This window comes from Phascolarctos cinereus, unplaced genomic scaffold (assembly GCF_003287225.1).
Source record: "Phascolarctos cinereus isolate Bilbo 61053 unplaced genomic scaffold, phaCin_HiC Scaffold_4;HRSCAF=312, whole genome shotgun sequence".
Taxonomy (NCBI): Eukaryota; Metazoa; Chordata; class Mammalia; order Diprotodontia; family Phascolarctidae; genus Phascolarctos; species Phascolarctos cinereus.
In genome coordinates, this window is record NW_027555847.1 from 726060906 (window position 1) to 726084291 (window position 23386).

The 23386-nt window shown below is 48.3% G+C and overlaps 1 protein-coding gene across 1 annotated transcript in view; it reads left to right on the forward strand.

Moving 5' to 3' along the window:
* Positions 1-4335: 4335 nt before the first annotated feature.
* Positions 4336-23386, forward strand: part of KLHL22 (kelch like family member 22) — a 39412-nt gene continuing 20361 nt past the window's right edge. Inside the window, exons 1-2 of the mRNA XM_020996487.2 lie at positions 4336-4458; positions 18746-18993. Coding sequence (XP_020852146.1) covers positions 18767-18993 — 227 coding nt within the window. The 5' untranslated portion in view covers positions 4336-4458; positions 18746-18766. The remainder of the gene's footprint in view (positions 4459-18745; positions 18994-23386) is intronic.

Genomic DNA, 23386 nt, shown 5'->3' on the forward strand with positions numbered 1-23386 from the left:
GAGGCCCGACCGTGTGTTCTTCTGCTCTACACTAGGAACCATGGGACCTTTCCTTCTGACTTGCAGCTGGAACCGGCTGTGTGTGGTCTCCCCCATTAGAACGTGAGCTCTCAGAGGGCAGGGTCTGTCTTACTTTCCTCTTTCTACCCCTAGCAGTGAGCCTAGTGCGCTGCACATAGCAAATGCTTAATAAATGCTTTTTTGCCTTCTTTCATTCGTTCATTCACAGTGGAAGGGGCAGGCAGATATAGAGTGGGGGTACTGAGGGGGGAAGGCTGTGCTAGACAGAAGTAAGGGAGCTGGCCCTGGGGGACTGGGTTTGTATGTTGGTAGCTGGGGACACTAGAACCTCTGGGATAAGGAGGATGCAGGGGTTAGGAATATGCTACTCACAGGGGTATTTGTCTAAGCAGAGTATTAGTGGTTATGTGTGGTTCATTACAGGAGAAATGGAGTTTGACTGTTGTGTGAAATCCAGTCTCATGGTAAATAATGACATGGTGCCTTATGAGGCCCCAGGTGGCCTTCAATTCCATAGACATCTATTAAGTGCCTGCTATAGGCACCGTGCTAAGCCTTGGGGATACAAATAAGAAAAGGAAAGACAATTCTTTCCCTTAAGGAGCTTACAGTCTAATGAGGGAAGACAAGGGATAAAAGGAAGCTGGGAAGGTGGGGTGGAAGCTAGGGGTACCCTGCTCAGGAGCATCTGGTTCCATGGAGCTGAAACCAGCTGCCCATGCACAGTGGAGTGAATGGAAGTGCAATTTCTGTCCAGGCAGGAGCAGGCAGAATTTTGAGAGTCTGGTCAGGAGGAGATGGTACCTTGCGTATCCTATGATGGAGGAGATATGGTGCAGAATCTGTGTAGGTCCTCTACGTGTTCCTCTTTCCTGGAGACATCAAGGCCCAAAACGCTGAAGAAGAAGAAGAAACCTATAATCTCTCAAAAGAATTTGGCATGACCATCCGATGAGGAAAACTAAGTGGATGAAGATTGTCTATTACACACATCGGCATGCATTTGGATGGATGCCCTGTCAGTCAAAAAAAACCCCTTTTATTAAGTGCCTACCATGTGTGAGGCACTGTGCTAAATACTAGGGAAACAAATACAAAAAAAGGAAAAAAGATCCCTACACTCAAGGAGCTTATAGTCTAAAATGATGGAAGACATAAAAAAAGGACCAGAAAAGGGGATAAGGGAGAAGGGAGAAAAAGGAACTGGGGGAGGTATCGAAAGTGGGGGCATGGTGGAAAAAGTAGAGAAGTAGAGAAGTCCCAAAGCAATGCAGCCAGGGCAGAAATTGAGGGGATATCTGAGCTGAACTTCCTCCTTAAATGGAGGTTTTAGAGCTCATGGCTGCAATCATTCAATCAATTAATCAATCAATCAATTAGTCAACTTCTATTCAGGACTACTAGGTGTCAGGTGTTAAGTTCCATGCTCCACCCTTGAATCAGAGGGACCAGGCTCGTGAAGAGTAGAATCCCAAGGCTGTTGGGATCTCACAAGATGACGTTTCCCCAACAATGAGCCTCCAAGGGTCCAAGGAGAAATCAAAGAAGTCCTGGAGTGGTGCAGCTGAGTGAGAAATGAGCACCCCGCACAACCGGACCAGCCTTATAAGTGGTACAAAGAGATGAGGAGCTGGGCCCGGAGTTGAAAAGGAGGGAGAGAGGCCTGGATTGTTTGGGACAGATTGCAAAGATCTCTTTACTGAACTCAGCCAAGGTCCATCCTTCCCATACGAACATGGAAAAGTGCTGCTGCTACATGGCAATGAGATGTATGCATGCATCTTTGGAGACGGTTGGTGTAAGCGGGCTATAACATGTGACCAACATCTGAAGAACAGGAATAAAGGAAGTCATGGAGGAATTGTATGATGTGAAGAGAAAGGTGGGCTTGTCACATGGCAAGTGGACATCCAGGTCCCTTCCACTGGTACCCTGGAGATGTTGGGAGAAAGTAAGGGAGGCCTCCAGCAGGTTGAGAGGAGCCCCTGCCCTGTGGCAGACTTTGAATGAGTAAAGCACGTACGAAGTGTTTACTGGGTTCATGGCACTATGCTGAGTGCTAGAGATGTAATAGTAAAGTGAGATGGTGCTCAGAGAGTCACCTTTTAATGGGGAGACAACACATATGGAAGGTCCTGGCTGTGTTTAGGGTGCAAAGACTTTTAATTTAATGATTTAATGTCACTCTCCTTAGGGCTCTCAGGATCAGGGTCCTGGACTGTCCCCACCAGGGTCTGAGGGACACATGGTGGTCAGAGTGGTGAGAGTGATGACCTGCCTTGCCTGGCACCTGCTGCCTCCTCTCTCCCTCACAGTGCCTTGCAGCTCCAGCTGGGTCAGCTTGCTTGGCACTGGATAGAGATGACTGGCTCTTTCTCCATAGGAGTTGCTTCCTTGGGGGATGCTTGGCTAGGCTGGGCTTAAAGTGGGAACGAATGGGGGTCCAGGGGATACTGCCATACCCAGGGCTCCTGCCTGTCTTCTTTGAGAGACCATGGACAAGAATGGTCGGGTAGGACAGCTATTGAGGGGAGGCGACTTGTGTGGTTGGAGGAGAGATCTCAGATCCCTTTGAATATCTGAGAAATAAGAATTGTTCATGTTCACAGGCTTACAAGTGAAGAGATGGAAGGGGCCCCTAGCCTAGAACAGGGGCTGCTAAACCATACTGATGGGTCCCTGGGGCGGGGGGCAGCATGTTGACCTGCACTTTATCTGTGTTGGATTAGAATTTTATTAAATATTTCCCAATGACGATTTCACCTGATTCAAGCACAGTCCAACATTATCATTCCACAGAAGAAGAAACTGAGTGAAAGAGGTTAGGTGATTTGTCCAGGCAGAATTTGAATTCAGGTTCTCTGACTCCAAAACCAGTGCTTTCTCCCCCATACCACAAAGCTTCCAGGCTCCAGCCCTCAGGATGAAATGAAGATCTCCCATTTTGTCTCACAATTTTCTCCCATGTCTTTGGTTTATGGTGCTTTATTGAAGATACTGTCAACAAGAAACCAGGGAGGGAGGAAGAGGCTGACGGGCTGGATAGCTGTGTCTGCCCCTCACCCCCATCTGTCCCATCCTTCCTTTCACCTCCCTTCCTTCTCCTTTTCTTGTTCGAAGGGACATCTGCCCTGTCTGCCCTCCTTGTCCTAGAAGAAACAGATCCCTCCTCCACTCTGCCTAATCTCTTCTGAAGGAGGGCAGTTTCTGGCCCCTTTGGTGGTGAAATGGAGACAGGGCTGGGCCTGGGTCAGGAAGACCCAAGCTCAGCTTTGCTCTCAGACATGGTATTTCCAAGTTCTGACCCATGACCCTTGCCTTCTCTTAGCATCAAGAGACAGAATAGGTGCAAAGTGCTGGGCAGACTTTAAGCCCTTGATGTGTTAGTTATGATTTCCCTTTCTCTCTTACCCTGTCTTTCCCCCTTTTCCTCTCAATCTTTCCTTTTCCTCCTTTCTCTCTTCCCTGCTCCTTTCTCCTCCCCTCCCCCATCTCTCCCTCTCCTTCCTCCTCCTCACTCCCTTTCTTTTTCTCTGTCCCCTTCCTCCTCTCTCCCTCCCTCTCTCCTCTTCCCACCCCTCTCCTTCCTCTTCCATCCCATCCCCTCCCCTTCCCACCACTCTTCTTTCTCCTCCTCCCACCTCTCCCCCTCCCTCTCTCCTTTTCATCCCTCCTCCTTCTCCCCCTTTTCTCTCCCTCCCTCCCTCTTTCTTTCTTTCCCCCTTCCCCTCCTCTTCTCTCCCTTTCCCACCCCTCCCCTCTATCTCCCCTCCCTATCTCCTTCCCACCCCTCCCCCTCCCCTTCTCTCCCTCTTCCCCCTCCCTCCTCTTCCTCTCTCCCTCCTCTTCCTCTCTCCCTCCCTTCCTCTCTTCTCTCTGTCCTTCCTCCTCTCTCCCTCCCTCTCTCCTCTTCCCACCCTCTCCTTCCTCTTCCATCCCATGCCCTCCCCTTCCCACCACTCCTCTTTCTCCTCCTCCCACCTCTCCCCTCTCCTCTCTCCTTTCCATCCCTCCTCCTCCTCCTTTTCTCTCCCTCCCTCCCTCTTTCCCTCCCTTCCTCTCTTTCTTTCTTTCACCCTCCCCCTCCTCTTCCTTCCCTCTCTTTCCTCCTCTCCGCTCTCTTTCGCCCTCTCTCACAGCTTCCTCCTCTCTCCCCCACGCTCTCCCTTTTCTCCTCCCCCTCCCTCTCCCCCTCGTCCTCCCCCCCTCGCCCCGCCCCTCCCCATCTGGGGCCAAGACAGCCGCGGGCCCAGGGCGCGTGCGCGGCGCGGGGAACCCCCCGGTCACGTGCCGCCCCGCCCCGCCCCCGCTAGGCCCCGCCCCCAGGAGGCAGAGGCGGCCGAGGTGGCTGTCTGTGGTCGCGGCATCTTCGCGGCTCGGGCTGAGGAGGCGGCTTCGGCCCGGGGCGAGCGAAGGAGCGAGCGGAGCCGGAGCCGGGTGAGTGTGAGTTGGGCCGGGCGCCGGGAAGGCCGAGCCCGGGGCGCCCTCGCCCCTCCCCTGCCCCCCGGGCCCCCCGCAGAGAGGGGAAGGGGGCGGGGGGGGCTGCCCTGGGGCGGGCACACAGCAGGCACCTAATGGATGGGTGCAGGCGGGCGGCTGGGCGGGCCTGGGGCGGGGGCGCGCTCGTCTGATTTCCGACCCCCCCCTTTGGTGCCCTCCCCCTCCTCGGTGACCTTGGGGGGGTCACGGCCTAGCCGGGGATCTCCGAGCGTCAGGCCCCCTCCCCGGCCTTGCCCTCCCAGGTCACCTGTGGACCTCGGCCCGCAGCAGAGGCCACCCCCCGGGGGTCACCAAGTTCGTGACCTCGGAGCCCCGTCGCGGGGCCTTCGCACTTGTAGCGTCTCGGCCGCGTCGGGCTTTCTGTGGGCCAGGACTTAGTATGCACCTGCTGTATGCGAGGCGGGGCCGCTGCTGGGGGCCGGAGCCAGGCAGAAGGGAGGCGAGCTGCCCCCGGCCCTGCGGGGCACTGGGGGCACCCTGGAAGCGCGTGGCATGAGCCCGGCTTGCATGGGGGTGGGGTTTGCACGCGAGGCTTGGGGACCCCTAGGCTAGGCAGAGGCGGGAGGCCAAGGAATGACCCCCGGGCCACTTTGGGGGGGCGGCGTGTGGTCCGGGTCCCAGATGAGGGACGCTGGTGCCACGGGGAGCAGTGACACCTGGGCGCTGGTCCCCATGCGTGGAGCAGGTGACAGAAGCCTCAGGCTTTGCCCTCCCGCTGGAGAGCTCGGTCTCTGCGGGGGACTTCTTCCCTGTCTTCCCTCCTGCCCTCTGGGCGGAGCAGATCCGGTCACCAGCCTTCTGCTGGGTGCCAGCCCTTCACGAGGGAGGACAGCTGCTATTTTCCCCGTTTTCTGCCCAGCATCCTCCTCCACACATCCAGGCCCTTCATCCTGGTCGCTTTCCTTTGAGTTCCAGGGTCCTGTCTTCCCTCCCAGCTCCCACCAAGACTCGTTAGCCGGGTTGGGAAGGTCTTTTCCTCTCCTCTGGGCTGGCTGGATTTTGAGGTGTGGGCAGGAGGTGAGAGGTCTGGGAGCCCAAGCACAGTTTTCAGGTGGTTCCCATGGGAGGGCATCGTTGCCTTCGCTGTGAACCTTCTCACTTTAGGGCAGCCCCTGTAGTAGAAGGAGGTCTCTGTCTGAACTCTGTGACTCTGGACAAGTTAGATTACATAGGCTTTAGAGCTGGAAGGAACCTTGGCCATTAGCTAGCCCCACCTCCTTCGTGGCAGTCAGCAGGTTGGGGGGGCAGTGCCAGGCTGGGTGGGGGAGGGGACCATGGTGCCCCAGACAGCAAGAACCAGGTTTGGGGGGGCAGTGCCAGGCTGGGTGGGGGGAGGGAGCCACGGTGCCCAGGACAGCAGGAACCAGGTACAGGGGATGGCAGGCCGCCCTTCCTGTGCCAGTGCTGGCTTGGGTGGCCATCAGGAAGCTGGCAGAGGTGAGGGGGTGCAGAGGTGGTTGTGACAGTGGCAGTGACTAGGCTTTGGCGAGGAGAAGGTCCTAGCTGTGGCTGTCCCATGATTATTGAGAATACCACCTAGTGTTTTTCTAGCACTTGAAGACTTGTCAAGGGCGTTACATATTCTCTCATTTGATCTAGCCTAGAGGTAGATGCTGTCATTATCTCCATTTTACAGTTGAGGAAACTGAGGCACCAAGGGGCAGTGATTTGCCCAGGATCGTACAAATAGCTATTAAATGACTGAGGCAGGATTGCAGCTGGGGTCTTCCCAATTCCAAGTCCCTCAGTTTATCCACCAGGCCAAGACCCAGAGCCCCTTTCACATTCCCAGCTAAACCCTTGTGGTTCTGTCATCCTCGAGAGTTTAGCCGCTTTCCCTTTAACCCCTCCCTAATCAGTCCTAAGATTTTAGAGGGGGAAGGAATCTCAGTGACCTCATCTTAGCTCATACCAGAAAAGGAATATTCTACCCAACCATCTCCCCTTAGACCTCAATGGAGACAACCCAGGACCCTGAGCCCAAGAGCCCAGGGAATGGCAGACTGCCCTGACTGGCTTGAGCCCATCCCCCGAGCCACTATTGAGGGCAACAGTCCTCGTGGAGAAGGGGCCCACCTTCCTCCTCCTTGCCACCAGCAGCAATTGCTGAGCAACTGTCGCCAACTGTCAGAAAGGCACAAGAACCCTGCGAGTGGTGGCACCTCCCAGATCTACAGTCCTGCTTTGGGGGAAGCCGCCTCTGTAATGAGGGGCCAGTCATCCCCAGCAACTGCCATGCCCAGGTCCTGAAACAGTCGGGCACCCTGGGGTGAGATGGGAGGCGGCATGTGCTGGACAGATCCACCTCCAGCCCTCCCCATCTCTCCTCCGTAGCCTCCGTTCTGGAAAGCTGTCCCTGGCCACTGCAGGAGCCCATTGAACTGATGGAGAGAGACTGCCTGGGGCTCTTCACCAAGAGCCCTTGTCCTGGGAAGCTCTCTGGGCACCTTTGGGCTCCATGTGCATTTCACTTTCTATGATACGATGCTAACTTCAGAGCCTTCTACAGAAGGAAAGAAAGGTCCCTGGACTGGGCGTCTCCGTGGCTTAGAAGTTCTTTCAGGCAGAGGAGAATGTGGAGGGAATGGGAGAACCCGTAGCTCTCCTAAACTGCCCTTCTCACCTGTTATCTCAAGAGAAGCCACAGAAATAGAGAAATTAGAACCATGAGTTAGCAATAAGGGAATGATAAGGAAATTACTGTTTTTTAAAGAGGAACTTTAGCAGTTATGAATGAAAAAGCATCTAAGTGCTTACTGTTGGCCTGGCTCTGTGCCAAGCACTGGGGACACATTAAATACAAGTAAGGCAGACTCTTCCTCGAGGAGAGGAGTGGCCAAGGAGCCAGGCTTTCCGATGGTTCATCTGGTTGGTTTCTCTTCTCAGAGCTAGGGTTAGAAGTGGGGGCAGGGCATGCACTTGGAGCCTAGGAAGATGGATCTGAATGCTCCCTGTTTGGTCAGAAGCCCCTATTGGTGGGGGGGGGTCACAGAGTCTGAACTCAGCCACCGACCTGTTCTCTCCAGTAAGCACCTAGCTGCGTCATTTCCAGATGTTCTTCCATTTCTTTCAGGTCGTCCCCTCAACAGCTGTTTGTTTTGCCCCAGTCTTGTACAAAGCATTGGGCTGAGGCCTTGTAGAAAGAGGCGTGTAGAACGCTTGTGGTGGTGTCTGTAGAGTGCACGGGACGCAGCTGGGGCCAGTGTGGGTCTCTGGTTTGTCCTCACTGTTGGACCATGGGCAAGCACCTTGCCTTGCCTCAGTCTGAGTTTTCTAGTCTCTGAGACCTGGATCCTAACACTTCAATTTGGTGTTGTAAGCATCCAATTGGAGAATGTATGGAAAGCTGAAATCTTAAAGCCTAAGGCATATGTCCTCGCCCTCAGGCTTCTTGAGATAAGCTAGTGTTTCATATGTTGGGCTGGTAATGTAATCTAGATGACCAAGTAGCCTTGTAAAGGTACTGGGAGAACCAGTGAATGTCGTAGCGTGGTGGGGTGGGGTGGGGAGAGAAGGGGAATAGTTACAGGATGAGATGGCACGTGGTAAGTGGATTTACTTAGACGTCTACGTGCTGTACCCTGACCCTTCAGAGTGTTAGTCAGTAGGCATTTACCACGTGCCAGGCGCTGTACTGAGTGCTGGAGACACGGAGGCATGGCAAAAAACCATCTCTGCCCGTTTGAAGGAAAACAGCAGGGAGATGCCTAGGGATGTATGCTGGGTGTTGTAAGAAGTGCTAAAGAGAGAGAAGGTTCCAGAGAAACCTAGGAAGACCCGCGTGAACTGATGCCAAATGAAGTGAGCAGAACCAGGAGAACAGTTTCTACAATAGCAACAGTACTGTAAAGATAGACAACTTTGAAAGTCTTAGGAGCTCTGCTCCACGTAATGACCAACTAAAATGCCAAAGGACTTGTGTTGAGACTGGATGGCTGCATTCTGTTTTTTATCCAGGTGCTTTATTTATTTATTTTCTGTAAATAATAATTTTGTCCCCCCCAATTACATGTAAAGACAATTTTTAACATTCATTAAAATAAACTTTGAGTTCCAAATTCCCATCCCCCCATGCCATCATGCAAAACATATTTCCACATTAGTCATGTTGTGAAAGAAGACAAGATATCCAAATTAAAAAAAATAAAGTGAAAAATAGAGTGCTTCAATCTGCATTCAGACTCCATTGGTTCTTTTTCTGGAGGTGGATAACATTTTTCATCATGAGTTCTTTGGAATCGTCTTAGATCATTGTATGGCTGAGAAGAGCTACGTCATTCACAGTTGATCATCTGCTTCTGCATCTGTCCTATTGAGAGGTGATGGACTCAGTGCAGATTGAGGTGTACTTTTTTGGGCATGGCCAATTGGGAATTTGTTTTGTTTGACTATACTTGCTTGCAACTGGGTTTTTTGTTTTTGCCTTCTCGTTGAGGGGGAGGGGAGATGGCTCTTAAACAAAATTTAATTAAAAAACAATTAGGTACATAGAAAATCTAGACAGAATAGAGAGAGAGAGAGAGAGTTTGCTTAGCAGAGACCTGGGAAGGTCACCTGGCAGTAAGTGGGGTTTGAGCTGCCTCTTAAAGGGAGCCAGGATAATTAGGAGTTGGAAGTGAGGAAGGAGAGCATTCTGGGCATGGGGGCCAGCCAGTAAAAATGCCCACTCGGGAGGCAGAGGAGCGGCCAGGAGGCCAGTGGAGCTGGTATAGAGTCAGGTAGAAGAAGGCTGGAAAGCAGGGAGGGGGCCAAACTGGGACAAGTTTTTTTAAACTTTATTTTATTAATTTATTGTTAGTTTTAATTCACTTCCATAAGCTTTTGAGTTTAAAATTTTTCTCACCCTCCCTACTTTCCTCTCTCCCCAAGATGGCATGCAGTCTGATATAGGCTCTACATGTACATTCCTATTAAATGTATTTTCACATTAGTCATGTTGTAAGGAAGAATTAGAACCAATAGGAGGAACCACATGAAAGAAGAAACAAAGCAAAACAGAACAAAAAAAGAAGAGCAAATAGTATGTCTTGATCTGCATTCAGACTCCATAGTTCTTTCTCTGGTTGTGGATAGCATTTTGGAGATGTCTTAGATCCTTGCATTGCTGAGAAGAGCTAAGTCTATCAAAGTTAGTCATCGCACAACATGGCTATTACTGTGTTAACAATGTTCTCCTGGTTCTGCTCACTTCACTCAGCATCAGTCCATACAAGTCTTTCCAGGTTTTTCTGAAGTAGGACAAATTTTAAATGCCAAACTGAGGACTTTGGTTTTGATCCTCATGGCGATAGGAAGACACTAGACCTCATTGAGCAGTGGTGTGATGTGGAGTATGGCTCAGAGTAGGAAGAGCAGCAGTCCAGATGAGAGTGTTGAGGGCCTAGTGGAGGTAAAAATGTCAAGATTTTGCAATGGATTGGATGTGTGGGCTGAGTGAGAGGTTGAGGCTAACGTGAGGTTGGTTGTAAGCCTCAGTGACTGGAAGGATGGTGGGGTCCTTGATAGTAATAGGGAAATTGGGATGAAGGGAGAGTTTACTGGGGAAGATGAAGGGTTCTCCTTTGGAATGTGTGGAATTGGGGATGTCTGTGTGTGAGACGTCTATTTTCAGATCTCCTCATGAATGGCATTAGAGATTAGAGATCTGCCATAGGTCAGCAGAGAATGTGTGTGCGTGTGTGTGTGTGTGTGTGTGTGTGTGTGTGTGTGTGTATCTGTCTGTCTGTCTTTGTACTCCCAGTATGTAGCACAATGCCTACCAGCTAGAAGGCCTTTAATAAGTGTTTGTTGAGTGATGGGCCAGAGGAGTATAGGGGAAAGAAAGATCCTGTGGGTGGGGGAGGAGGTGGCATTTTACCTGGGCTGTGAAATACAGACAGGACATTATGAGGTGGGCTGAGATGATGACTCCAGGTACAAGGAAAGACTGTAGCAGAACAGAAGCCAGAAAGCTTTTTTCTGGGGTAGGGGGCAGAAATCAAATTTTCATTGCATGTTTATCAGTTAAATAAGCCTGTTAGATACAGTGAGGATTACAAGGAAGTATAAGATGTAAATCTTGCCTTCAGGGAGCTTACGCTTTATTTGAACAGCCAAGATAAACACACATTAAGTTCAACAAAAGTAGATAGTTCAGATGTCACAAGGCTGCACTTAGAAAGTACTAAATGATAGAGCGGAGGCAGACTGCAGGAGTTGGAAGGAAGGGGAGGGCATGGAGGGCTGGAGTTGGAGGAGAAAGCTCTGTGGAAGGGCTGGAGTTCCCCAAGCCTTGCAGGGCATCTCGGGGCGGAAGACTTGGAGAAGAGGGGAGAAAGCATGATCCAGGTGTGGTCGGGCTGGCACAGAGAAGCAAGGTCCTGGAGGACCTTGAATTCCAAGTGAAGCAGTTCAGCTGGTGACCTGTGTTAGCCAGCAAAGGTTTGTTTTGGTAGAAGTGTGGCCTGGTCGCAGTTTTGCTTTTGCTGGATTAATCTGGCAACCTTTGCAGTACAGAGAGAGGCTGGCGTCGGGGGTGACGGGTGAGGAAGCTTTGAGGCTGTCAATGTTGATGAATTAGATTTGGGCATCGGGAGAGTCCGAGACTGGGGGGCCTGTCTGAGTTTAGAAGAATTGGCTTGGGGGCAGAGGTGGGCTTGGTTTTTGTCTCCTGGGTTGTCTGAGGTGCTGCCTGGGGATCTGGGTGAGAATGTCAGGCAGGCCCAGCCTGGAGGGACAGTCCTAGTTGCAGCTGCTGTAGGTGGAGGGTGACCATTGCAATGGCAAGAATGGGTGAAGTCGAGCTGAGTGCTAGGAGCTGTTTAGAGAGGTTAGAGAGGAGGGAGAAGAGTGAATCCAGTGACTGAGGGGAGTCAGAGAGAGGAAATAACAGAAGTCAGTGCAGGGGCATCATGGAGGGTGCCGGTTGAGGCAGCTTGTGGTAAATGTGGCCCAGTGCTTCAGAGGGATCCCAGGGGACCCCGGCTGAGAAAAGGTCGGGGATGAGGCGGTGGGAACCCTTGCAAGCAGCTTGGGTTGAACGGTGGCATGTTAGGGAGGCCTGGGATGGTGAGAGTACGGGGGAAGGAAAAAAGGAGGAAGATAGGTCAGGCCTGCTTGGGAATGGGGTAAAGACAGCAGCTAGAAGAAAGGGATTGTGGGGGGTTAAGATAGAGGAGCCCCTAGCATGTTTTGTATGTCGAGTAGAAGGAGCCAGTTGTCCTGGCTGTGAGGGAAAGAAAGCAGGAGAGGAGGATTCTGGGAAGATGGTGGAGTAGGTCAGAAAATTCCAGGCTCTCCAGATTTCCTCCACAAACAAGATAAAATAGTGCCTTAGGGTGACCATAGAGTGATTAAAAACAAACAAGAGTTGGGGACTCCTGGGACAGTCTTAGAAGATCCAAAGAAAAAAGTGTCAGGACCAAAATCCCAGGACCAGGTTTGGTCTCAGTGAAGTGTAAACGTCTGCAGGCTAGTTCCCTGGGGCTGGCTGGGTGGGAGGTGGCCTCAGCCCTAGGCACAGAACTTTTACGGCTCAGATAGTGTGGGCAGTGGGCTCTGAGCCAGGGAGGATGAAGGGAACCTCTGCTGATAAGGAACGCCAGACCCAGCTGTGCTGCCAAGGTGCAGCCCTGGGTGAGAAGGAAGCAGCCTGTGAGTGCAGAAGCAGTGGGGCAGGGACTTTCCGGCTGTGGACACTTACAGGAGGGTGGAGTTCTTGGTTTCTTTTTCAAGCTAGAGGGGAAAACTGAAGGAAGACATGAGGCCAGAGGCACCATCCGCCATCCCCCAGAACTAGAGGTGATTACAAGAAATAAGCTGCTACAAATGAAAAATAATGAGCAGGCAAAGGAGAAAGAATCGAACCCTAGAAAGTTACTATGGGAATAGAAAAGATGGGGGTTCATCTTCAGAGGAGGCGACTGAAGCAAAAAAAGCCTCTCCTGCCCCAAAGAGGAGCATCAAATGGTCCCCTGCCCAAAAAGAATTCATAGAAGAACTTTAAAAAGACTTAGAAATCAAATGAGAGAGACTGAGGAAAAACACCGCCACAAAAATAAGAACGCTCTAAGATAAGAAGACTGTGAAAAGAAAGTCAACCAATCAGAAAAGGAGATCCAGAATCTTAAGGAAGACAATGACTCCTTGGAAATTGGAATTGGCCAAGGGGAAGCCAGTGAAGTTATAAGAGACCAAAAACAGTAAAACAAAATAGAAAGAATGAAAAAAATAGAAGAGAGTGTGAAGCGTCTCTTAAGAAAAACAGCTCATCTGGAGAACAGCTCAGGAAGAGAAAACATAAGAATAATCGGACTACTTAAAAGGCACGATCAAAAAAAAGAATCTTGTTACAGTAATACAAGAAATAATTAAAGAAAACTGTCCCGAAGTGTTAGAACAAGAGGGGAAAGTAGAAAGAGAAAAAATTCACCAGTCACCACCTAGAAGAGATTCTGTGAGGAAAACCAATAGGAATATCATAGTCAAATTCTGAAACCCCCAGTTCAAGGATAAAATATGATGAGCAACAAGAAAAAAACAATTTAAGTATGGCAGGGCCACAGTTAGAAAAACACAAGACCTAGCGGTGGCGGCAATGGAAGACCGCAGGTCTTGGACCACTATGTATCAAAGAGCAAAAGGACTAGGGCTGTAGCCGAAAATATCATGCCCAGCAAAGTTAAGCACAATCCTGAGTGAAAAAGATGGATATTTAATGAATTGTTAGACTTTCAGGGTTTTGTTAAAAAACAAACAACCTGAACTTCACAGATTTGACATAGAAGATCCAAGAGAAATATGAGGTACATGTCAAAGGCCAATTACAAGAGACTCAGTGAGGGCAGACTGTTTAATTTTTACATGAGGAAATGTCAAACATTTGTCTAAGATTGTTATCAGTGATTGGGTAGTTCATAATAAAGATAGGGGTAGTCCTGAGTAGGATATGATATCAAAAAGTAAAACATTTAGGAACAGGTAAGAAGAGTAATTATTTTACACAAATGAGATGTGAGAGGAAGAACTGACACAGAGGAATTAGATAGGGGAGGAGGCCTGGTTCTGGAACCTTAATTTTTATCAGGAATGGATTTAAGAGGGATATCTAGAAGAGTATAAAAGTCTTCTAAATTTGGAAAGAAATAAAAGGCTAAGGGGATATGGAGGGGGAGAGGATAAGGGAGGGGTTTTTGGAGGGGAGGAGAGGGAATGAGAGAAGGGGGGGTTAATATAGAAAATTGTTTAGATCAGTGGGATTGGGAAGACAAGGGAGGGATCCTTGAAGAGAGGGTAGGTTAAGTAATAGGAGGGCAAGGTAGCAGGTAGAAGTAAAGTAGAAGAGTCAGGAGAGTTAGGAAATAAGAAATACAAACATAAAATAAAGATCAGGAATAGAATTTACTAGGGAAAGAAAAGCAGAGGTAGTAATCACGATCTCAGACAAAGTTAAAACTAAAATAGATTTAATTAAAAGAGAAAAATAGGGAAACTACACTGTATACCGGCCATATTAATCAATGTTGTTTTAGACTAGTTAAAATAACTAGACAGTGTGAGGTTGTAATATTGCTGTGGTTTAGGAAATGACGAGTTGGTGGACTTAGAAAAATATGGGAAACTCAGACTTATGAAGGAAGACAGTATCCACCCTCAGAGAAACAGGGGATAGATAAGTATAGTACAGTCTTATATAGGTGCATATGAATATAGATGTCTGTATATGAGTATGATTGTAGATATCTGTGTTTATGTATATGCATGTATCTTTGTGTATGTGTGTATGTATATGTGGGTACTTATATGTATGTATGTATATGCATACACATACATACACACACACGTAACAAAGGCCATATATATTTCTCCATGCTTAATTGTACCTTCTTGGGGAAAATGGGTGGGGAAAAGAACAAAGTAAAAAGTGCACAGCGGAGCACAAAAGAAAGCTTACGGGGAAGCAAAGAAAAGATCGACAGCTCTCAACACAAATGTGTAGTGTGTATTTTTATATAGGCTTTCTTGAAATGGAAATGTATTGCTGTATGTTTTGAATCCTCTCTTAACATTCTGCTGTGCACATGGCAATGTTTTTTTTTCTTATTTTGTATTTGTTTTAATTAAATTTATAATGTTTCTTTTTCTTTTCTTATTGTGTATTTAAATTTTTGTATTTAAGTTTAAAATAAATTAATAAAAAAACCAAAGAAATGAAGCGGGAGTAATTGTTGGAGGGGAATACTGGAGAAGGGAGAGGGGCACTAAGAGCATGGTGAAGGAGGCTAGGCTTTGTCAGGAGAAGGAGGAGAAGGAACACCTGTCCCTGTGAGATGGGAGAGAGAATGGGCTGAGATATGGAGACGAGCCCCATGTTTGAGTTGTTAATAGCAGCTGTATACTCACTTATCCCCGACTTTTGAGGGATTATGGAAGTGATTTTTCAGTCATGTATCTTCCTAATTATTTCAAGATAATTAAAAAAAAATCTGGACCTGAACCTGTAATTTCATTAGAATAGTGAACTTTAAAAAAAGAAAACTTATTCATTTTTAACATTCATTTAAACATTTTTTTTTCGCATTCTGAATTCTCTACTTCCTTTCCCCTCTCCCACCCATTGTGAAGACAAGAAATGTGATATTGGTTATACATGTGAAATCATGTAAAAACATTTTCATATTAGCCATGTTCCAAAAAAACCAAAAACAACAAACCAAACCCCCAAAACAAGAAAAATAAAATGAAAAAATTCTGTTTCCGTCTTCATTCCGACTCCATCGGTTCTCTTTCTGGAGGTGATGTTAGCACGAATCTTTGGAATTGTGTTGGATCATTGTATTGATCAAAGTAGCTAAGTTCTTTGCAGTGGATCTTCACACAGCATGGCTGTTACCATGTACGGTGTTCTCCTGGTTCTGCTCACCTCACTTTGCATCAGCTTAGACAGGTCTTCCCAGGTTTTTCTGAAACCATCCTGCTCATCATTTCTTAGAGCACATCAATTTCCAATTCTTTGCCAGTATGAATGGAGCTGCTAAAAATGTTTTTGTGCAAATAGGTCCCTTTCTTTTTTTTTTTTTTAATCTCTTTGGGATACAGACATAGTAGTGGTATTGCTGGGTCAAAGGATATGCACAGTATTCCCTTTGGGAATAGTTCCAAATTGTTTTCCAGAATGGTTGGACCAGTTCACAGCTCCACCAACAATGCATGAGTGTCCCTTGCTTAGGGTCACACCACCAGGCTGTGTCAGAATCTATGTCTTTTGGACTCTGAGGCCAAATCTGTCTCTTACGCTGGGTTGTCTATACTTAAATTGCTTTTAAAATGATTTATATTCTTTGATTATACACTGAGCAACAGGAAGACGATACCTGCATCTTAAAATATACTGCAGAAACCCTAGAAGGCAGCTAATCTAGATGCCCCATCGTTGGCTGTGTCGCTTGGTGACGTGAGGTCTAGAGCAAGAAGTGTGGATTGGCTCTGGAGTCCCAGCCACTTACTGCCTCAGTCATGTGGAGCTAGTCACTGAACCACGTTAGGCCTTTCATTCCTTCTCTGTAAAATGAAGACTCCCGGCCCTCAGTCTTGCGTGTTCTGACTTTCCATGCCCCCTTTGGAGCCTGGCGGCAGCAGAGCTCATCTGGAGTTTTTCTGGGCTCTAACTCACCCATAACTGGAAGCCTGGCTTTGGGACGGTTGTGACCTTTCCTTGGCCAGCTTAGAGCCCCCTGCTGTGACCCAGAAGCTCACCTGCCTCTCAGAGCTGACGGGGGCTCTGGTACTTTATGGCTTACAAAGCAGTTACCTCCATTGTGAATTGGATCTCTGTGACAACCCTGAAAAGTCAGTAGTCTAGGTAGGGAAAGGAAGGGAAGCAACATTTATAGGATAGCTACTGTGTGCCAGGCACTGTGCTAAGGGCTTGTCTTCACTTGGTAGGAAATCAGGGGACTTGGATGGAAGGGCTTGGGGAAAAGTAACAAGTTGATATTTTTAGGCACAGATTGCCTTAGCTCCAGGAGGGCATGGTGAGCCAGACCAAGGAGGCTGGTGAGTAGGAGGAGAGAAGGAAGAGGGAAAGATTAGACTGAGGGGGAGCAGATTTTCAAAACTTCAGAGGAAAGCTAGTTTCCCATGGACTCTGAGGGGGAGTTGGTAGCTAGGCCTGGGAAGGAGATAGAGAACTTGCCACCCACATCTGTCTCCCCGCCCCAGACCAGGTGAGCATCTGTGGTAAAACTGGAATGTGGGAGTCTTGACCCACGGTGGCAGTGATTTTTTGAAATTAATTTCTTTCTGTTAACAAGCATTTTTTTTTTACATCCCTCCGCAAAAAGCCCAAACTGCTGTAACAAATGTTAGTGATTTTTGATCCGAGATGACTGGGCTTCGTGCCTGTAATTTCTGCTGCTAGAGGCAACGCTGAGGCTGGTGAAGCTTGAGCTTGGGTGTTCTGAACTTGGTGGGCTAAGAGCTGCCCTTGGCTTTAATGGGTGAGCCCTCGCCCTTGGGAGCAGGGGCCACCAGGATGCCCAAGGACAGGCGACCTGGCCTAGAATGATAGCACAGTGCCTTGGAATAGCCCCTGAGCTTCCAGCCTGGGTGAGAGAGGGACCGAGGTGGGATAGGAAAAATACGGCAGAATTGGTGAAGGGCAAACCAGTGTCCTGATTTTCAAACAAGGAAGAAGAATGGTGTTGGCACATTTTAGGCCAGTGAAGTTGACCTCAGTTCCTTGCGAAATTCTAAAATGTATTTTTAAGGGGATTGTCATGTCAACCCTTCCCAACCCACCAACACACATATTCTTTCTCTCCCTCCCTCCCTCTCCCTTTCTTCTTTCTCCTCTCCCTCTGTGCTTCTCTCCTTCTCTCCTCCCTCTCTGTCTCTTCTCCCTCTCTCCGCCCCCCCCCCCTTTGCCTCTAGGATCATGTCTGCACTCTCCTTTGGCATTTAAACCTTTTTACAGCCTGGATCCTTCTTCCGTTTCTAGGCTTTTGACCCCTGCTTCCCATCCACACGCTCTCTGGTTCTACCCTCTTACACCGTGGGTGCTGCCCCTCTAGTCTGATACTCCCGCCTCTTTGGCTTCACACTGGCTCTCCCTGGTGCTTGGGTGCTTCATCTTGCTTACTTCCATCTCTGAGAATCTCTGGTTCCCATCAAGAGCCTGCCCAGCCACCACCTTGGGCAGGCAGCCTTTCCTGCTCTCTCCAGCTTGTTGGGCTTCCTTTGCATCCAGACTTCATGTCTTTCACATAAATCTTTCCCCACAGATGTTGTTTGCTCCATTAGAATGTTATTGCTTGAGGGCAAAGGGTTTTTCTTTCTTTTTTTTTTTAAATTAATTTATTTTGCTTTATCAACAATCACTTCCACAAGCTTTTGAGTTTTAAATTTTTCTCCCCCTCCCTCCCCACTGTCCTCCCCAAGATGGTGCGCAATCTGATATAGGCTATACACATACATTCCTATTAAACATATTTTCACGTTAGTGATGCTGTAAGTAAGAAATAGAACCGATAGGAGGAACCACCAGAAAGAGGAAACAAAACAAAGCAGAAGAAAAAAATAGCAAACGGTCTGCCTTGATCTGCATTCAGACTCCACAGTTCTTTCTCTGGATGTGGGTAGCATTTTCCATCACGAGGCCTCTGGAGATATCTCCGATCCTTGCATTGCTGAGAGGGGCTAAGTCTGTCAACATTAGTCATCACACAACGTCCTCTGGGTTCTGCTTACTTCGCTCAGCATCAGTCCGTACGAGTCTTTCCAGGTTTCTCTGCAGTCGGCCTGCTCATCATTTCAAAGGGGTTTTTTTTTGGTTGTTGTTGCTTTTTCTTTGTGTTCCCAGGGCTTACCATATTGTAAAAGCTAAAGAAATGCTTGTCGATTGGTTTATCAGTGAAAATTAGAAAAGTAGTGACCTCCCTCTGAGATGAATGAATCGCTTTATTTTGTGTCTTAGCTGTATAGGTATGGTAAATACTAGACTTTCTTTCCTGTCCTATTGAATGGGACGCAGTATGGGAAGGGTCAGTGAAAGCCAAGGGCTACAGAGACCAGAAAAGGGAGGGAGCCCGAGGTGAGAGCCATTCCAAAGGGAAGCGGGCTGCCCCAACTGGAGATGCTCAGACCAGGCTCCAGGACCACCCAGCATGGACGCCGTCGGGAGATCGGACGGGGCAGCTTTGGAGGCCTCTGCCCTGGCGCTCATCCGTTCTGTTCTGTGCCCTTCTAGCTGTCTGGCACCCTGCTTGGGATGGCAGAAGACCAGGAGCCCCCTCAGCTGGGCCAGGTGGCCCCCGAGCCCATGGCTCAGCACTGCAACAGCAACACCTACCGGAGCGCGCAGCATTCTCAGTCCCTGCTCAGCGGGCTGTTGGCCCTGCGAGACAGCGGGATCCTCTTTGACGTTGTCTTGGTGGTGGAAGGCAAGCAAATAGAAGCCCATCGCATCCTCCTGGCCGCGTCCTGTGACTACTTCCGGTGAGTTTGATGCAGCGACTTCATTTTTTTTTCTTTCTTTTTTTCTTTTATGCTTAGAACAGCCAGACTTTGGGAAGAGTGTGTGGGGTGGGGTGTCCAGTGCAGCAATCTGTGCAACTCATGTTTGCTCTGTCTCTTGGTAACTTGCCCCCATTCCAGAGGTGCCGGAGACCTTAGATGTCCTGGAGTAGGAGCCCTTTATGTGGCATTCCCCCCTTACAAGGGATTGTCTGACCTCTGTTGAATACCTGCAGTGACTGGTAGCTCACTGCCTGCCTCTTAAGGAATACTCCTCACTCCCCCCGTCACTTTGATTCTCCATGAAGTCCACCCAATCCACATTTTCTACCCAGTCCAAATGATAGTGGTTGTAGTATACTGACTCCCAGGCCATTCTCTCTCCTTTCTCAAGGAGCTTAGCTCCTGTCCCACCATCTTCCTTTCCTCCACAACCACCTTTGTACTGGGAGACTTTATGGTTCACATAGATGCACTCGAGCTCCTGGAGCTCCTGGTTCTTTGGCCTCCCTGGTGCCCACGGCCTCTTTTGACTTTGCCCCCATCTGACTTCCCATCCCTCTGTCCCTCTGTGCTTTCTTAGCCTTGCTCTGACTTCGCTTTCCTGTTTCTTCGTCTCAGTCCTGACGTTGGCCATTTCCATTCCACTATGTCCTGTGCTCTTCAGTCCCTTGCCTCTTGGCTTCATTGCTGCATCCCTCTGCTTCCTCTTCCTTTGCTTTTATTCAGGAACCATGCTGACGGGTACACTACGGATTCATGTTAGCCAGCCTCAGCGGGACCCTCATGGCAGCAAGGCAGTCCTCTTCCTTCCTCATTGATTCCCTGTCAGTGCCCATAGACATGATTCCAAGCTTTCTCTTCCCTACAGAGCTCCACATCCTTCCCCTCAGTTGAAGACCTTGACCCCTTACCGAGACAGTTGAGTCCATTTGCTATTAGCTCCCTCTTTTCCCAATGCCTTTATCTCAATATTGTTTCTTTTTTTAAAACACTTTTAAATTTTTCTTAGTTCCAAATTCCCTCCCCTTTCTCTCTCCCTGACACAGTGAAAAGGCAAAAAAAACAAAACAAAAACAAAACCCCACAAACCCTGAAACCCATAGCCAAATTTCTGCATTAGCCCCTCGCTTCAAAAAAAGGTAAGAAAAAGCAAGCAAGCTTCACTGTGCCCCTTGAAGCTGTCAGCCCTTGCTCTGGACAAGGGTAGCATCTTTCATCACAAGTCCTTTGGCATTGGGGGTGGGTCATCCTGCGGAGCACCGTTCCCAAGTCTTTCACATTCATCAGTGTTACAGTGTTGCTGTTGCTATGCAGTGTTCCCCTGGTTCTGCTCACTTCCCTCTGGATCAGTTCATATAGATCTTCCCAGGTTTTTCTGAAACCATCCTGCTCATCATTTCGTACAGCATGGTAGTGTTCCATCTTGTCTAGCCATTCCCCAGCTGCTGGGCATCCCCACTGCCAGCACAACCAGAGCTGCCAGCCATATTTGTGCATGTGCCTGTGTCTCCTCTCTCTCGGTCTGTTTGGGGTGTAGACCTAGCAGCAGTCTCGCTGGGTCAGAAGGCTGTGATGGCCTTGTGCCCGATGTCCCAAATGGGCTTCCTGAATGGTCGGACTAGTTCAGGACTGTGCATTAATGTGCCTGTTTTCTCACGTCTCCTCCAGCATTTGTTACTTTCCTTTTTTCTGTCATCTTTGCCATTCTGATGGCTGTGAGTTGGTACCTCAGAGTGATTTTAATTTACAGTTCTCTAATTATTACTGGGTTGGCTAGGGGGTGCCATAGTGCACAGAGCTCCAGGCCTGAAGTCAGGAAGACTCCTCTTCCTGAGTTCAAATCTGGCCCCTGACATTTACTAACTGTGTGACCCTGGGCAAGTCACTTCGTTTGCCTCAGTTTCCTCATCTGTCAGATGAGCTAGAGAAGGAAATGGCAAACCACTCTAGTATCTTTGCCAAGAAAACCCCAGATAGGGGCATGAAGAGTTGGGCATGAACCACAAAATTATTAGTGATTTAGAACATTTTTTCCTATGGCAGTTGATAGCTTTGTTTTCTTTCTCTGAAAACTGCCTGTTCGTATCCTTTGACCTGTCTCAGAACTTCTTGCCATCATCCCTGTTCTCTCTCTCTCTCCCTTCTTCTTGCAAAGGCCAGTCCTTCTACATGTGCATTGATCCCATTTCCTGCACCTTCTCCGGCAGATGGAGTCCTCTACCGTGCCTCTTCTCTGCTTCTTTCTTTCCTGTCCTCTCTCCCCCATCTACGTTCATTCCTTGCTGCATTCAAACACGCCCCTGTGTCCCCCGTCCTTACCAACCTTGGACCCGACCTTGCTGGCCGCTCCACATCCCTTCCCGTTCCGGCTGCGCGCTTCCACCGAGCTGCCTCTGCTGGATGCCTGCGCTCCCTACCCTCCTACTCCTGCACACTTTGAGTCTGGCTCCCTGCCTTGACACTGGGCTGAGGCTGCTTGCTGAGATTCACTGGTCATCTCTCTTAGCTGCCGAATCGGAATGCTTGTCGTTAGTCCTGACCCTTGACCTCCCTGCCACGTCTGTCCCTGCTGACCCCCTTTCCCTGGATAGCCTCGGCTTTCTGGGCTTTGGTGGCATTGCCCTTGTCTGGCCACCCTTCTCAGGCTTCTTTGCCAGCTCGTCATCTGGCTCATGCTCCCTGATGGGAGTGAGCCCTGAGGTTCTGTCCTAGGCCCTCTTCGCTCTAGGCCCTCTCTTTGGGTAAGCTCCCCTGGGTTTAAGGATCAGATCCACTTATCTGGACCCCGTCTCTGCCCTGAGCTGCTGTTTCTTTTTTTTTTTTAATGAAACAATTAATTTATTAATTTTTAGTTTTCAACATTCACTTCCATAAGATTTTGAGTTTCAAATTTTCTCCCCCTCTCTCTCCTCCTCCCTCCCCCCTCCCCAAGAGAGCATGCGATTTGATATAGGCCCTATTACATTCATATTAAGCATATGTTCACATTATATCACTTTCATATGATGTAAGGGAGAATTAGAACCAATGAGAGGAACCACGAGAAAGAAAAATCAAAACAAAACAACAAAAGAAAAAGAGAGCAGATAGTCTGCTTTGATCTGCATTCACACTCTGTGGTTCTTTCTCTGGGTGTGGATAGCATTTTGGGATTGTCTTAGATCCTTGCATTGCTGAGAAGAGCTAAGTCTGTCAAAGTTAGTCATCGCACGACATGGCCGTTACCGTGTACAATGCTCTCCTGGTTCTTCTCACTTACTCAGCATCAGTTCATGTAAGTCCTTCCAGGTTTTTCTGAAGTCCACCTGCTCATCATTTCTTTATTTTATTTTTTATTTTATTTTATTTTTTTAATGGGGCAATGGGGTTAAGTGACTTGCCCAGGGCCACACAGCTAGTGAGTGTTATGTATCTGAGGTCGGATTTAAACTCAGGTCCTCCTGACTTCAAGTCCGGAGCTCTATCCACTGCGCCACCTAGCTGCCCCTATGCTCATCACTTCTTACAGCTCAATAGTATTCCATTACATTTATATACCACAGCTTGTTCAGCCATTTCCCCCATTGATGGGCATCCTCTCCAATTTCCAATTCTTTGTCACTACAAAAAGAGCTGCTATAAATATTTTTGTACATATGGGTCCTTTTCCCATTTGTATGATCTCTTTGGGATACAGCCCTAGAAGTGCTGTTGCTGGGTCAAAGGGTATGCACATTTTTGTAGCCCTTTGGGCATAGTTCCAAATTGTTCTCCAAAGTGGTTGGATCATTTCACAACTCCACCAACAATGTATTAGTGTTCCGATTTTCCCACATCTTCTCCAACATTTATCACTTTCCTGTTTTGTCATCTTGGCCAATCTGATAGGTGTGAGATGGTACCTCAGAGTTGTTTTGATTTGCATTTCTCTAATCAATAGTGATTTAGAGCATTTTTTCATATGACTATAGATGGCTTTAATTTCTTCATCTGAGACCTGCCTGTTCATGTCCTTTGACCATTTATCAGTTGGGGAATTCCTTGTATTCTGATAAATTTGACTCCGTTCTCTAGATATTTTAGAATTGAGGCCATTATCAGAGACACTGGTTGTAAAAATTGTTTCCCAGCTTTCTGCTTCCCTCCTAATCTTGGTCGCATTGGCTTTGTTTGTGCAAAAGCTTTTTGATTTAATGTAATCAGAGTCATCCAATTTGCATTTCATGGTGTTCTCTATCTCCTGTTTGGCCATAAATTCTTCCCTTCTCCATAGATCTGACAGGTAAACTATTCCTTGCTCTCCTAGTTTGCTCGTAGTGTCAGTCTTTATATCTAAATCATGTACCCATTTTGACTTTATCTTGGTATGGGGTGTGAGGTGTTGCTCTGTGCC